Source organism: Cherax quadricarinatus, chromosome 31 (assembly GCF_038502225.1).
Source record: "Cherax quadricarinatus isolate ZL_2023a chromosome 31, ASM3850222v1, whole genome shotgun sequence".
NCBI classification, from domain to species: domain Eukaryota; kingdom Metazoa; phylum Arthropoda; class Malacostraca; order Decapoda; family Parastacidae; genus Cherax; species Cherax quadricarinatus.
The window spans coordinates 1,971,252-1,988,110 of NC_091322.1; the positions used below are offsets into that span (position 1 = coordinate 1,971,252).

The following is a 16,859-nucleotide window of genomic DNA, read 5'->3' on the forward strand; positions in this document are numbered from 1 at the left end:
GCTAGTAACAACTAACACGCAAAATTTGTAAAGCAATGCCAGACAGCTACACTGTTCTAGAAGATTGACCGTAGCGAAGCGAGCACACCGAACAAGCTAGTAGCGAGCTGTTGAACGATCACACAATAGCAAGGCTGACCATAACAGTAACTGACACGCAAAATTTGTAAAGCGTAGGCAAAGCTAATGCAATGCCAGCCAGCAAGCTGCACAATGTTCCTGCTACGAGCTTCACCCTAAGCTCAACCATTTCTCTAAGTCCAGCTCCAGCTCTCGGACAGGCTACCCATATTACAACCCAGGATTCCAAATGGCCTGTTATCCCGGGTGTAATGGGAGCAAAATAAACACAGCAGAAAAAGTTTAGACTTATATTATCCTTCACCAATTTAGAACAGCAACATGTACACTATGTACAGTGATAAGTATAGTGCACTCCACGATAAGCAAGGCAGAAATAGAAGCCACAAGATAGACCGTGCTTCAACCAGCTCTAGAATGGGAATGACAAGGGCAGACAGGAGAGTGGTACCCACATAACCTCTGCGATTGCCAAAAACCATCTTCTTATTGGCTAGAACCTGGTCACTAGTTGAACGACGGGGCCCCATCATCAACTCTTAGCAACCTGGTTCGCTGGTTGGGGGAGATAGCCTGTAAATGAGGGTGTGTACATGCGCCGAATAAAGGTTACGTACTCTTTGCATGCCACACTGTGAGACAGAGATAGACAGACAGAGACAGATAGACAGGGATAGACAGAGACAAAGATAGAGACAGAGACAAGCAGAAATAGACAGACAGAGATATACATAGATACAGACAGACAAACGGAGATAGAGCCAGGCCGCCAGCAGCTGGCCAGCCACGCAGCTGGCCAGCCACGCAGCTGGCCAGCCATGCAGCTAGCCAGCCAATCAGCTAGTCAGTCAGCCAGTCAGGCAACCTGCCAGCCAGCCAGAATTATTTCTCTTTACTTAGGGCATAGGTTATAAGACATTCTGAAAGGGTGTTGCACAAATATTGCACATGGATTATTATCGAGGTTTTTTTTATATTTCCCTGACCCCTTGTGGCCACATATACCTCAAAGCCACTAAACTCAGGGTCAAAATCACTTTCCTCTTAAAATGAATCAGTGAATCCCAGGTGTTTGCTGCGCTGTTTGCTCTAGCTGGTGCTCAGTTGAACTGGTGCTCCCACAAGGTACTACGTGGTCCCAGATTTTTTTAATACCGCACACACTGAGTGTTAGAACCCATTCTATGCTGACAAGGCATCTCAGGCCAATCGTGCCAAATTTGAAGGCAGGAAAAATAAAACGTATACAGTGGACCCCCGCATAACGATTTTAATCCGTGCAAGAGGGGTAATTGTTATGCGAAATAATCGGTATGCGAATGAATTTTCCCCATAAGAAATAATGGAAATCAAATTAATCCGTGCAAGACACCCAAAAGTATGAAAAAAAAAATTTTACCACATGAAATATACATTTTCCCACACACAAAGAGAAGGATACATGCACAATAGTAGAGTAGTACATGCACAGTATATATTGTGCATGTACTAGTCTACTAAATGAAGAATAAATGACACTTACCTTTATTGAAGATGCAGCAATGACTGATGAGACACTGTGTCCTGGGAGTGCCTTTTCCTCCTGAGTAATGTAGGTCCTGTTTGGCATTTTCTTCCAGAACAGGCCTTATCACACTGTGTGTGCCACTACGATTCTTAAATCTCTCAAACCAACCTTTGCTGGCTTTAAATTCACCAATATGAGCACTAGTTCCAGGCATTTTTCCCTGTTCACCTGGGTGTTAGTCGACTTGTGTGGGTTGCATCCTGGGAGACAAGATTAAGGACCCCAATGGAAATAAGTTAGACAGTCTTCGATGACACTGACTTTTTTGGGTTATCCTGGGTGGCAAATCCTCTGGGGTTAATTGTTTTTTGGTATTCTCAATAAGCCACACCAACAACGGTGCTACAGCAGCAGCAGCTGACGGTGGTACAGCAGCAACAGACGATGCTACAGCAGCAGCTGACGGTGGTACAGCAGCATCGTTGCTACAGCAGCAACAGACGATGTTACAGCAGCAGCAGACGATGCTACAGCAGCAGCAGCAGCAGCTGACAGTGCAGCAGCAGCAGCAGCAGCAGCTGTACCACCAATAGTAGCGATGGTTGATTGGGGTTTATTATTCAACCTGGCCAGCTCGGAGACACGCACTCCACTTTCACACTTATCAATGATCTTTTTCTTCATCTCTATTGTAATTCTCACCCTTATTGCTGTAGGGTTGGCACTAGAAGCTTTCTTGGGGCCCATGGTCACTTATTTTCCAGAAAAAGCACCGAAAACACTGTAATAATACGAAATATTCCGATTGTATGCTTGGATGTTACCGCGTAGGCTGGCTGGTAAACAATGCCACTGGCGGAACATGCGAGCGTGGCTCAGGCCGCACATTGGACGCGTCTCGGACGAAAATCGGTGAGCGGGTTTTTAAGCGGTATGTGAGGCAAAATTTTTGCGATTAAAACAAGCGGTATGTGGATTAATCGCTATGTGATGCCATCGTTATGCGGGGGTCCACTGTATATACGTTTGGACCGTTTACGGGTTAATGCTTCAGGAATTGCAATGCAACATCCTAAAGGAGGCTTTACTAATGTGTTTTTGTTCAGTTTACTTATAGATTGATAACCTGGTCATCTAGGGTTTTTTTCCTTAGCCTGCAGGCCATTATGGATATCAGAAAATTATCTTGCTATAATAAGCCTATTTTTCACAGGTAACTTTCATTTTAGTTGGGATATGCTCTCACACATTGATAAATTGGAATTTTATACAGTATCTTAGAAATTCACGTTTTCTAGAATAAAATTAATTCCTTTATACGTATATTTTTATTTTTAACTCAGACACAAGTATAAAAATGGTGCAAGTAACCTTGAATTTTGGAGGTAGAAAGTACAGTGCCTACACTGAAAGATAGGTTGGGCTGTAATGCCTCAGAGAGTCATATGGATTGTGCTGTCCATGCATTTTGGGAAAGTTATGTAGAGAATGAGTGATACTGAATATGCCTCCATCACTGTGTACATCAATTGAGAACAGCTAATGGGTTAAAAATAATTGGATCATAATACGGCCGGTTTGTTGTAAGAATGTGTTACTTTGAAATTAAAATTTATGGATAGTTATTAATGAAATGTATAGAGATTTCACTACAGATTAGTCACTAGTGTGAAATAGAGAAATACACCTACCATCCGACTTACGACTGAGTTCGGTTCCGAGAAACCGGTCGTAAGTCAAAATGGTCGTAAGTCGAACTTTACTACTGAATATCAACAAAACATTTTTGTAATGGCTTTATTTTATTGTTTTATTTTGGTATTTCATGTTTTAGTTTACTTTTTATGTTGTTACTATTGTATTTTACACTGTAAGGTTTAGGATAAACACTGTGTACAACACAAATAGTTGTTTATTTCCCAGAAATTTTGCATAAAAAACACAGTTGTAAGTCAAGTGGTCGTAAGTCGAGCAGGTCGTAAGTCGGATGGTAGGTGTATTACATAAATATTATAATCTTTCATAGGAAGATGCATCAGCATAGCAATAAAATATTTAGTAGAAATCATGAATATCATTAATAGACTAGCTCTTCAGTAGAAAGAAGTTTTGTGAAAATCATGTTACTTGTAGCATTTAAAAAAATTCTACTTGGAATATGTATCTGGAAACTTAGATACTGAGACCATATGGCGTATTATTAACATTTGGCATATTTTCCTACCATCTGGAGTTTATCTGGAGAGAGTTCCGGGGGTCAACGCCCCCGCGGCCCGGTCTGTGACCAGGCCTCCTTAGGTCAGTGTCCCAGGATGCGACCCACACCAGTCGACTAACACCCAGGTACCCATTTTACTGATGGGGAACATAGACAACAGGTGGAAAGAAACACGTCCAATGTTTCTACTCTGGCTGGGAATCGAACCCAGGCCCTCACCGTGTGAAGCGAGAGAGTTAACCACCAGGCCACCAGAGCCCCCATGGGTAAGTTTTTTCCCCACAACAGCAGTCTCCCACCAAATCGGGTGACCAATCAGAGGAAACATTTGCCATCATTCGGTGGCTGTTTTGAGAAAAAGTGCACAGACATCACAGTTCAGATTGCACTCCAAACTGTAACATTTTCAACCTTTAAGACAGCTGCCGCTGTATTTCCAACCTACAAAAGTAAAATTTAGCTAACCAGTTTCCTTGAATCCCTTTGTAAATATTACCTTACACACACACGCACTCCTACCATCCAACCATTCCTGGGACAATGAGAGAGAGAGAGAGAATGTGAGAGAGAGAGAGAGAATGAGAATGAGAATTTACTCTTACCCTTCCTTCCACTTAAGAAGTTATACTATGCTCCATCCTCTTTAAGTATCTAATCCACTTCAGTAACCTCTCCTCTACCCTTTGAATTTTTTTTTTTTTTTTTTTTGGTGTAACCCCACACCATCTTTTAATTTCTATGCTCTGAATTCTTTGCATAATATTTGCAACACATTGCTTTCAAATGTGGTATCTCCACTGCCTTCAGCTGCAATGTTATAAAGTTAGTCCATGCCTCATACCCATATAAAAGTTGGTACCATCATACTCTGGTACATTTCTCTTTTGCCTTCCTAGATATATACTTTCTTCACAGACATTCAACACTCAACCTACCCTTTCCTGTATTTCTGTTTAAGCTACCTTTAAATAATAATCAGACATCAGTTGCTCTTTCTAAATAGAAAAAATGTACCAAAACCTTATCACTCAACCATTTTATCCATGGGCACATAGTCCAATAGACAGTTCTGGTTACATACATCATATTTCATAACTTATTCTTATCCAGTGTTTAAGAGATAATTTTATGGAAGCCTGAAGTTAATGACTCAAAAAGTTTGCTTTAACTTATGATTTGTTTTTCTATTTTTCACAGCATGTTGGCTGAGAAACTGAACATGACCCCAAAGGATGCTGAGAGGTGGATTGTTAATTTAATTCGGCAGGCTAAATTGGATGCTAAGATAGATTCTCAGCAGGGCCATGTGGTGATGGGTACACAAGCTGTATCCCCATACCAGCAGCTCATAGAAAAGACAAAGACATTAAGTTTCCGCACACAGATGCTTGCCATAAATGTGGAGAAAAAAGCTACAGCAAGATATAGTGAAGTAAGTACACATATGTTTAGTGAATATGTAAAGTGATAGATTTTTTCTTTAAACACACTGGCCATTTGCAGGGTGGCCCAAAAAAGAAGAAACAACTTTCTCACATATAGTCGCTGTATGACCCTTGTAGGTTTAGCACTTCTTTTTTATTATAATAATAATTCACATTTAGTAATTTATACAGAAGAAGGGGTTACTAACCCCCTTGCTTCCAAAGTGAGAGATGTACACTAAACATAAACATGCACAGGATGATAAACTAGGTTTATCGTCTCAACACAGTACAGCCTCTCCTCGCTTAGCAACGTACTCATTTACCGATCACTCAAACTTACAACTAGCTCTCCAACCAGTTTGCAAACCTAAGTAATGTATATTAGAGCTGATTTCTTCTACTCTGTTTATTACAGTATATAGTACACTATAAACATTTAAGAATATACTAGAAATGTTATAAATGGGGCAAAGGTGACATTAAAAAAACATCTAAAAGATGGTTGACACAAACCCACTTCCAGTATAGTATGCTCCTCGCTTAACGACCAGTTCGCTTACTGACCTACTCTTAGGGACGGAACCCTGTTGTTAAGTGAGAGAGGCTGTATTTCACAGTTAGTAGGGCAGAAGAAGGTAAAGGAAATAATAGGCGAACAAATGCCATAGTTACAATGTATCATTAGAGATGCTGAAAAAGTGTAGACAGAGATGAATGACAGTTTTACAGCAAACACAACTGTGCTGAAACAGTTCCCAGAAAATACAATAGAAATGCTATTCGAAAGTTAATAAAAATCTGGAAAACAAATTAGCTGGTTAGGGATGAGGTTATATATGCACGTCCAGATACAGCTACAGATTATGTATGGTAATTTTGAAGAAAATGCTGTACAATTTATTTTTGGAAACCCTCATATACAAATAAAATACATGTACAGAGCTTCAGGTACAAACCAGATTATTTTATTTATTATTTATTATCACACCGGCCGATTCCCACCAAGGCAGGGTGGCCCGAAAAAGAAAAACTTTCACCATCATTCACTCCATCACTGTCTTGCCAGAAGGGTGCTTTACACTACAGTTTTTAAACTGCAACATTAACACCCCTCCTTCAGAGTGCAGGCACTGTACTTCCCATCTCCAGGACTCAAGTCCGGCCTGCCGGTTTCCCTGAATCCCTTCATAAATGTTACTTTGCTCACACTCCAACAGCACGTCAAGTATTAAAAACCATTTGTCTCCATTCACTCCTATCAAACACGCTCACGCATGCCTGCTGGAAGTCCAAGCCCCTCGCACACAAAACCTCCTTTACCCCCTCCCTCCAACCCTTCCTAGGCCGACCCCTACCCCGCCTTCCTTCCACTACAGACTGATACACTCTTGAAGTCATTCTGTTTCGCTCCATTCTCTCTACATGTCCGAACCACCTCAACAACCCTTCCTCAGCCCTCTGGACAACAGTTTTGGTAATCCCGCACCTCCTCCTAACTTCCAAACTACGAATTCTCTGCATTATATTCACACCACACATTGCCCTCAGACATGACATCTCCACTGCCTCCAGCCTTCTCCTCGCTGCAACATTCATCACCCACGCTTCACACCCATATAAGAGCGTTGGTAAAACTATACTCTCATACATTCCCCTCTTTGCCTCCAAGGACAAAGTTCTTTGTCTCCACAGACTCCTAAGTGCACCACTCACTCTTTTTCCCTCATCAATTCTATGATTCACCTCATCTTTCATAGACCCATCCGCTGACACGTCCACTCCCAAATATCTGAATACGTTCACCTCCTCCATACTCTCTCCCTCCAATCTGATATTCAATCTTTCATCACCTAATCTTTTTGTTATCCTCATAACCTTACTCTTTCCTGTATTCACCTTTAATTTTCTTCTTTTGCACACCCTACCAAATTCATCCACCAATCTCTGCAACTTCTCTTCAGAATCTCCCAAGAGCACAGTGTCATCAGCAAAGAGCAGCTGTGACAACTCCCACTTTGTGTGTGATTCTTTATCTTTTAACTCCACGCCTCTTGCCAAGACCCTCGCATTTACTTCTCTTACAACCCCATCGCTAAATATATTAAACAACCACGGTGACATCACACATCCTTGTCTAAGGCCTACTTTTACTGGGAAAAAATTTCCCTCTTTCCTACATACTCTAACTTGAGCCTCACTATCCTCGTAAAAACTCTTCACTGCTTTCAGTAACCTACCTCCTACACCATACACTTGCAACATCTGCCACATTGCCCCCCTATCCACCCTGTCATACGCCTTTTCCAAATCCATAAATGCCACAAAGACCTCTTTAGCCTTATCTAAATACTGTTCACTTATATGTTTCACTGTAAACACCTGGTCCACACACCCCCTACCTTTCCTAAAGCCTCCTTGTTCATCTGCTATCCTATTCTCCGTCTTACTCTTAATTCTTTCAATTATAACTCTACCATACACTTTACCAGGTACACTCAACAGACTTATCCCCCTATAATTTTTGCACTCTCTTTTTTCCCCTTTGCCTTTATACAAAGGAACTATGCATGCTCTCTGCCAATCCCTAGGTACCTTACCCTCTTCCATACATTTATTAAACAATTGCACCAACCACTCCAAAACTATATCCCCACCTGCTTTTAACATTTCTATCTTTATCCCATCAATCCCGGCTGCCTTACCCCCTTTCATTTTACCTACTGCCTCACGAACTTCCCCCACACTCACAACTGGCTCTTCCTCACTCCTACAAGATGTTATTCCTCCTTGCCCTATACACGAAATCACAGCTTCCCTATCTTCATCAACATTTAACAATTCCTCAAAATATTCCTTCCATCTTCCCAATACCTCTAACTCTCCATTTAATAACTCTCCTCTCCTATTTTTAACTGACAAATCCATTTGTTCTCTAGGCTTTCTTAACTTGTTAATCTCACTCCAAAACTTTTTCTTATTTTCAACAAAATTTGTTGATAACATCTCACCCACTCTCTCATTTGCTCTCTTTTTACATTGCTTCACCACTCTCTTAACCTCTCTCTTTTTCTCCATATACTCTTCCCTCCTTGCATCACTTCTACTTTGTAAAAACTTCTCATATGCTAACTTTTTCTCCCTTACTACTCTCTTTACATCATCATTCCACCAATCGCTCCTCTTCCCTCCTGCACCCACTTTCCTGTAACCACAAACTTCTGCTGAACACTCTAACACTACATTTTTAAACCTACCCCATACCTCTTCGACCCCATTGCCTATGCTCTCATTAGCCCATCTATCCTCCAATAGCTGTTTATATCTTACCCTAACTGCCTCCTCTTTTAGTTTATAAACCTTCACCTCTTTAATTATAAACAAATTTTGTTTACAAATATTAACCCTTTGACTGTCGAAGGGCCCAATCCTGAAGTTGCTCCTGGTGTCGCAAAATATTCGAAAAAAAAAAAATTATTTTTTCTTATGAAATGATAGAGAATCTTTTCCCGATTGTAAAGACACCAAAAAAACGAAATTTGATGGAAAACTGACGGAATTACGCTCTCGCCAAGTTAGCGACTTCGGCGATATTTAAAAATCGGCAATTTCGCCCACTTTGAGCCCTATTTTCGGCTAATTCCGTTATTCCAGTCAACCAAACTCATAACTATTTCTTCAGAACTCTATTTTTTCTATCGATTGAGCACAAGAAACTGCCCATTTACCGATTTCAACTACCCAATAACATGGTCAGAAATTTGCAATTTGGCCAATTTCACGAAAATTAAAAAATACGACAATTTCAAAATAAGGTCCAGAATGAACAATGCAGACATTCCTGGCTCTAAAATAAGATTTTCTTTGTTCATCAGTCATGTCTCCAGGTCCCTGTGATATTACTCTTGCTTTTTATTTTGAAATTTTATTCAAACAAAAAATAGAAGATTTACTGTTATGCAGACTACTGCAATACTGTAATAATTGTAAAAATTACATCAACCCATTCATGACTGCGTATTAGAATGGCTATTTGGACATTTATTGGACAATGACATCATTTGTTTACTTTTGAACATCGGCAAAAATCAAACATTTCCTGTACTTTGTGCTCCATTTCCAGGTTCTTTTTATAGTAAAATTAATCAAAATCACCTCCATTTCTATAATATAGTTTCCATTCTATCAAATGAGACCATGAAAACGAGAATACAACCACAAATACTATACGAAAATAGACCACAAAGTTGGCATTTTAATTAAAAAAAAACGGTCGGAGTTTTTTTTTTCTCATTATGCACTGCGTGCTCCAGGATTTTTTTTATGTGGTGCACACTGACCACACAGACCCATTCTCTCACATGTGGGCCTACTAGCTTTCTCCTGCCTGATTTGAAGCCGCACAAACGTATATATACGGCCGCGACAGTCAAAGGGTTAAGGTATTTTCCCCATAATTTTCATTTGATGTACTGAAAATTAAATTGTAAAATATTTTTAGTCATCACTATTTCCATTTCAGTTCAATACAGCAATAAGAAAAATAATGCTATTCATTTTATGGCAGCTCAGATAAAAGCTTTAAACACTTGTTATAGAGCTTTCTTACTGTACAATGGGTATAGAACATTTTTCAGGTTATTAGGGTCTGCAAAAATATTGACTAATTTTGATGGTATTGGTATTGGCCACTAAATTAAGTATTGGTATCAGCAAAAATTTTGATATCATCCCATTACCATCACTAACCCTTTAACTATCTCATATATAGATCTATGTTATTGACACCTGGGTCACTTGCGAAGATCTGCATTTTAAACTCGACTCCCTTCGATAAGTTGTGAACAATAAATTTTGGTCTAGACATGAGAGAATGAATGTGTGTGGTAAGTGTGCACAGTATAAAAAAAAATCCTGCCCCATGCAGTACGTAATGGGAAAAGCAAACCTCTGACTTTGTGTTTGGTTTAAAATGATTTTGAGGTGTTTTCTAGGAAGTTTTTTATGGTTTTATTGTCTTCTTTCTTGGTGTCATTAGATAGAATGGAAGACATAGGGTGGTTACAAGACCAGAAGTAGTTTGCAATTGGCCTCAGTGATATTTATGGATTGGCGATTTCCCCTACTTGGAGCCATATTTTGGGCCAATTCCTTTGCTCCAGTTGACCAGACTCATATCATTTCACTAGAACTCCATTTATTCTATCAATTGAGTACATGAAACTGCCCATTTACCTATTTCACCTACCCAAAAAAAATGACCAGAAATTACTAATTTGGCCAATTTCACAAAATTCAAGAAAGGCCCATTCAAAATAGGGACCAGAATAAATAATGCAGACATTCCTGACACTAAAAGAACATTTTCTCTGTTCATTAGTCACGTCTCCAGGCCCCTCTTATATTATGCTTGCTTTTCATTTAGAATTTTTATTCACACAAAAAATTAGAAGATGTACTGTTATTCAGATTACTGTATAACTGTGATAATTGTATAAGTAATATCAACACACTCATGAATGCACATTAGACACACCAATTGACGTGTATTGGATGTGTGACGTGATTTGTTTACTCCTGAACATTGTCAAAAATTTAAAATTTCCGCTAATTTGAGCTCACTTTAAAGCTACTTTTAGTCTGTAAACTATTCAAAATAATCCATATTTCTGTAATATATCTCCCATTCGATCAAATAAGACCAAGAAAACAAGAATAAAACCATAAATACCATAAGGAAATACACCACAAAGTGTCTTGTTATAAACCAAAAACACGTTCATTTTTTTTTTTTCATGCACTGTGCTACACGTTTTTTTCTTTTATGCTGCACACACTAACCACTCAGACCCATTCTCTCATATGTAGGACTACCAGCTTTCTCCCACAAGATTGGAAACCACTAGAATTTTGGCGTAGTATTATAGGACAGACACTGGCTTCAAAGCCGTAATATTACGGGACTGACACTGAAGGGGTTAAGATTGAAATAAACTATATATTTAAAATGGACAGAACCATGAACCTGAAGCTATTATGCCTCAAATTTTTATGCCTTTACTTTAAAAGATGTAACTCTTCTTTTGTAATTGTGTCCAATCATCTCTTTAAATAATTCTTACAAAATAATGCAGGCTAATGAACTTTTCAAAAGTTTTTATTTATTCATATGTGGGTCAGATTATTAGCAATTTATTTAGATTTGAGGGATTTATTATTTAAATCATATTCAGATACAAAACATATCTGACTGTATTCAGAGTAGGCAACTCAAATTTAAGAGTAAAAATGTGCATGAAATATTTGAATTACCAATCATTAAAGATCCATACCTTTCATTTCAGAGACCAAGTTGGGCTGTAACTAGCTAAGTGTCATTGAATGACCAGCAAGTGGATTTTTCCTTCATCATGAAAGAAGACCTTATTGAACATCACCAGTAAATACTCTGCAGATGTTATCTAAGAGAAAGTAAAAAAAAAAAAAATTTACAAACGAAATGTAATCTTTATACTAATAAAAGGAAAACAAGCCAGTGTTTATCACTTGTACACAATTACCATCAAGTGCAGAGGCATTTTTCCCAAGACTTGTGTTACTACTTGTTTAAAAATTCTTGCAAATTTTAAAATCTTGACTCCATTTGTCAAAATTTGATATAAATCCCATGAATTGCATTGCCTTGGGTCTGCTATGCCACCAAGTATTGCAACTGAGACACCCAAAAGCTGCTGCTTTTGTTTTTTTTCTCACTTTCTTGCATAAGTACTGTTATCTCATTAATGCCTGGTGCCAAGAACTTATCATCTGGCTGGGTGAAGGAAGGAGTAGCTGAAGTTTGATTTAAAATTTTATATTATACCTGGAGAGGGTTTTGGGGGTTAATGCCCCTGCAGCCTGGTCTGTGACAAGGCCTCATGTATACAAAATAGACAATTAAACCTGTGTATGTGTATTCTGAGAAGTACATCTTGATATGTTCCTTAAAGGGAGGTGCCTTGATGCTGGTGAAAGGGCTCTTGATCTGAAAAATTCAAACTATACCCTCCCTTTCCTTGGATCAAATTTGACAGCCTCTCATTTCCCTGGTGCTATGTGACTTGAATAGGTTCAGCATTCCCTACATGAAAGACAATCTCTAATGTACATAAGCTGCATGACACTTGTAGGTTTAGCACTTTTTTTATTATAATAATGTATATACACGGATTTATTTTTAACACCAACTACCAACCACCTAGGTAGAGTGACCTATAAAAAAAATACTCTCTATCCCTCTTATCAACATCTAGCCAGAGGTGTGGCAACATCATAGCTCGGATGGCCCTCCAAACTGCAACATCCCCACCTTTCCTACAGAGTGCAGGCGCTGTACTTTCCACCTCTAGGACTCAAATCTGGCTAACCAGTTTCCCTGAATCCCTCATAAATGTTACCTTGTTCACACTCCAACAGCATGTTAAATCATAAAAACCACTTTCCTCCACTCCTCCCAAACATGCTCACACATGCCTGCTGGCTATCCTAGCCACTTGCATACTTTACCCCCTCCCTCTAACTTTTCCTAGGATGACTCCTACCACTCCTTCCCTCTATTACAGATTTATACACCTGTGTAAAGTGTATATATACATACAACTAGTTCACTTTAATCTCTAAATAAGCAATTAAAGTATACCTGACTCATGTATGACCCTCCTGTAGTTGATAATCTTTAAAACTAAAACACCAAACCATATTAAATCCATGTGGGTCATTCAGTGCCATCTGACTTTAGTCTGCATTTTTTTTAATTCTTGCAGTCATTTGGAATTCTATGATAAAAGACATCACATTTGTAAGCACATGCAACACTCAAACTAAAACTATCCAAAAAATACATACTCATAAACTATTGTAGTAATTATACAAGCTCACTTAAAAAAAAAAAAAAAGGGATGAAGCTGCTGAGATGAAACATGCACCATAGTCAGTAATATACCACAAGTTGCAGGGTAACCTATCCAAGTAGAGTGGGAATTTTTGCATGGATTATAGTTTGGCAATTTCTTGAAACAAATTTGATGATAAACCTTGGACCAATATGCTTGTCTGCCCTGCAGTCCAAAAGATCCAGGAGTTTTTTTTTTTATACCCTAGTGGGTTCAGTGCTGCTTTTTTATTATAATAATAATGACCCTTAAGGGAGGTGCCTAGACATTGGTGAAGGGCTCTTGGTTAAAGTTAATGGAGCTAACCTCTCCTTTCTCAGAGTGCCTCCCATTCCCCTGTGTAATGCCTACAGGTTAAGTTTTCCCCTACAAATGTAATAACATGAAGTCCTGTTGGGACCCTGGCTATATTTGTGTCCTGGGAAATAAATGAGCAGTTGGCAAGGCAAATGCTGCTATAATAGGCTCATAATTTTATGGGCCATATACTGTACACCATGTTCTTAGGAAGTAGTGGGTCCTACATATGAATAGTAGATTAAACAGGGTTCGGCAGGATATGGGTGTTCGAGTGCACACATCACCCATAGTCATTTGTTTGCAAGGTGCTCAAGCCTCCCCCTGTATTGCTTGAGTACAGTTCCCCTCGAGGGAGGTTCCTTGACACTGGTGAGGGACTCTTGATCTAGGGAATTGGATTGTGCTCCAGTTCCCTGAATTGAGCCTGAATACCTTCCACCCCTTTCCCCACATGCGCTGTATAATCCTATGGGTTTAGCACTTCCCTGTGATTATAATAATAATAAAAATTGAGTACAGTTGACTGGGGAACACATTTTAAGTCTGCTCATGGCTTAAACCTTTCTGCTTTTATCATGGATTTTATATTATTATTATAATCAAGGGGAAGCGCTAAACCCGGAGGATATACATCGCCTGGGGGGGGGATGTGGAAGGCATTCAGGCTTAATTCGGGGAACTGGAGCACAGATCCAATTCCCTAAATCAAGAGCCCCTCACCAACATCAAGGAACCTTCCTTGAGGGGCATGGATTTTATAATTACCAGAGAGCCTGTAGGGATTTGGGGAAATTTTTTGTTTTTCATAATTTAATGTAATTTTTAACTGATGCTGGTTAATTTAACTTGGTTTGAATTATTTTTTTTTTTTGTGTGCTCTGTTATATTCCTGTTAGTAGAAGATTGAGACATTTATGCAATATATGGGAAGCTTTATTAAGGAAATGTTTTGCCACACTGGCTTCATTAGTACAATACCAAGCAGAGGAGGAGTTTGAGGTAATGTAATAATAAAATCTTTATTTACTACATGTACAGTGGACCCCCGCATACCGTCGCCATCACATAACGTACAATCCGCATACCGCTTGCTTTTATCGCAAAAATTTTGCCTCGCATACCGCTCAAAAACCCGCTCACCACTCTTCGTCCGAGACGCGTCCAATGTGCGCCCTTAGCCAGCCTCACATGTGCCACCGGTGGCATTGTTTACCAGCCAGCCTCCGCGGTAACATCCAAGCATACAATCGGAACATTTCGTATTATTAGTGTTTTTGGTGATTTTATCTGCCAAATAAGTGACCATGGGCCCCAAGAAAGCTTCTAGTGCCAACCCTATAGCAATAAGGGTGAGAATTACTATAGAAATGAAGAAAGAGATCATTGATAAGTATGAAAGTGGAGTGCGTGTCACCGACCTGGCCAGGTTGTACAAGAAACCCAAATCAACCATCGCTACTATTGTGGGCAACAGAAAGGCAATCAAGGATGCTGTTCTTGCCAAAGGTTTAACTGTGTTTTCGAAACAGAGATCGCAAGTGATGGAAGATGTTGAGAGACTCTTATTGGTGTGGATAAATGAAAAACAGCTAGCAGGAGATAGCGTCTCTCAAGCGATCATAAGCGAAAAGGCTAGGAAGTTGCATGAGGATTTAATTAAAAAAATGCCTGCAACTAGTGATGTGAGTGAATTTAAGGCCAGCAAAGGTTGGTTTGAGAGATTTAAGAAGCGTAGTGGCATACATAGTGTGATAAGGCATGGTGAGGCTGTCAGTTCGGACCACAAAGCAGCTGAAAAATATGTGCAGGAATTCAAGGAGTACATAGTGAAGGACTGAAACCTGAACAAGTGTTTAATTGTGATGAAACAGGCCTGTTTTGGAAGAAAATGCCAAGCAGGACCTACATTACTCAGGAGGAAAAGGCACTCCCAGGACATAAGCCTATGAAAGACAGGCTTACTTTGTTGATGTGTTCCAATGCTACTGGTGATTGCAAAGTGAAGCCTTTATTAGTGTATCACTCTGAAACTCCCAGACCGTTCAGGCAAAAGAATGTCCTCAAGGAGAATTTGTGTGTGCTGTGGAGGGCAAACAGTAAGGCATGGGTCACTAGGGACTTTTTCTATGACTGGTTACACCATGCATTTGCCCCCAATGTGAAAGATTACTTAACTGAAAAGAAATTAGAACTTAAGTGTCTCCTAGTGTTAGACAATGCCCCTGGTCATCCTACAGACGTGGCAGAGCGACTTTATGGGGACATGAAATTCATTAAGGTGAAGTTTTTGCCTCCTAATACCACTCCTCTCCTGCAGCCCATGGACCAGCAGGTTATTGCAAACTTCAAAAAACTGTACACAAAAGCTCTGTTTGAAAGGTGCTTTGTAGTGACCTCAGAAACTCAACTGACTCTTAAGAGAGTTTTGGAGAGAGCACTTTAATATCCTCAATTGTGTAAACCTTATAGGTAAGGCTTGGGAGGGAGTGACTAAGAAGACCTTGAACTCGGCTTGGAAGAAACTGTGGCCAGAATGTGTAGACAAAGGGGATTTTGAAGGGTTTGAGGCTAACCCTGAGAGGATTATGCCAGTTGAGGAATCCATTGTGGCATTGGGAAAGTCCTTGGGGTTGGAGGTTAGTGGGGAGGATGTGGAAGAGTTGGTGGAGGAGGACAATGAAGAACTAACCACTGATGAGCTGATAGATCAACTTCAACAGCAAGAGGCCAGACCTGAGGAAACTGGTTCAGAGGAGGGGAGAGAGAAATTGAAGAAGTTGCCTACTACAAAGATTAAGGAAATCTGTGCAAAGTGGCTTGAAGTGCAAACCTTCATGGATGAAAATCACCCTCACACAGCTATTGCAAGCCGTGTTGGCAACCTGTACACTGACAATGTTGTGAAACACTTTAGGGAAGTCATAAAGGAACGAGAGGTACAGGCCACTATGGACAGATATGTTGTGCGAAAGAAGTCCAGTGACTCTGAAGCTGGTCCTAGTGGCATTAAAAGAAGAAGGGAAGTAACCCCAGAAAAGGACTCGACACCTCAAGTCTTAATGGAAGGGGATTCCCCTTCTAAACACTAACACTCTCTCTCCCCTCCTCCCATCCCATCAATCATCACCAGATCTTCAATAAAAGTAAGTGTCATGTAATTGTGCATGCCTTTTTCAGTTTGTGTGTATTAAAATTAACATTTCATGTGGTAAAAAATTTTTTTTCATACTTTTGGGTGTCTTGCACGGATTAATTTGATTTCCATTATTTCTTATGGGGAAAATTCATTCGCATACCGATCATTTCGCATAACAATGAGCCCTCTTGCACGGATTAAAGTCGCTATGCGGGGGTCCACTGTACATGATATACTGCCCTAGCTGACATCAATGACATTA

At 39.7% G+C, this 16,859-nt stretch overlaps 1 protein-coding gene and 1 long non-coding RNA gene across 2 annotated transcripts in view; one reads left to right on the forward strand and one right to left on the reverse strand.

Moving 5' to 3' along the window:
- eIF3e (eukaryotic translation initiation factor 3 subunit e) overlaps nucleotides 1–11,763 on the forward strand; it is a 98,866-nt gene extending 87,103 nt beyond the window's left edge. Inside the window, exons 8-9 of the mRNA XM_070090155.1 lie at nucleotides 5,004–5,238; nucleotides 11,575–11,763. Of these exons, the coding sequence (XP_069946256.1) occupies nucleotides 5,004–5,238; nucleotides 11,575–11,601 (262 nt within the window). The 3' untranslated portion in view covers nucleotides 11,602–11,763. The remainder of the gene's footprint in view (nucleotides 1–5,003; nucleotides 5,239–11,574) is intronic.
- LOC138853461 (uncharacterized) overlaps nucleotides 1–16,859 on the reverse strand; it is a 346,452-nt gene that overhangs the window by 327,235 nt on the left and 2,358 nt on the right. The gene's annotated exons all lie outside the window — the stretch shown is intronic.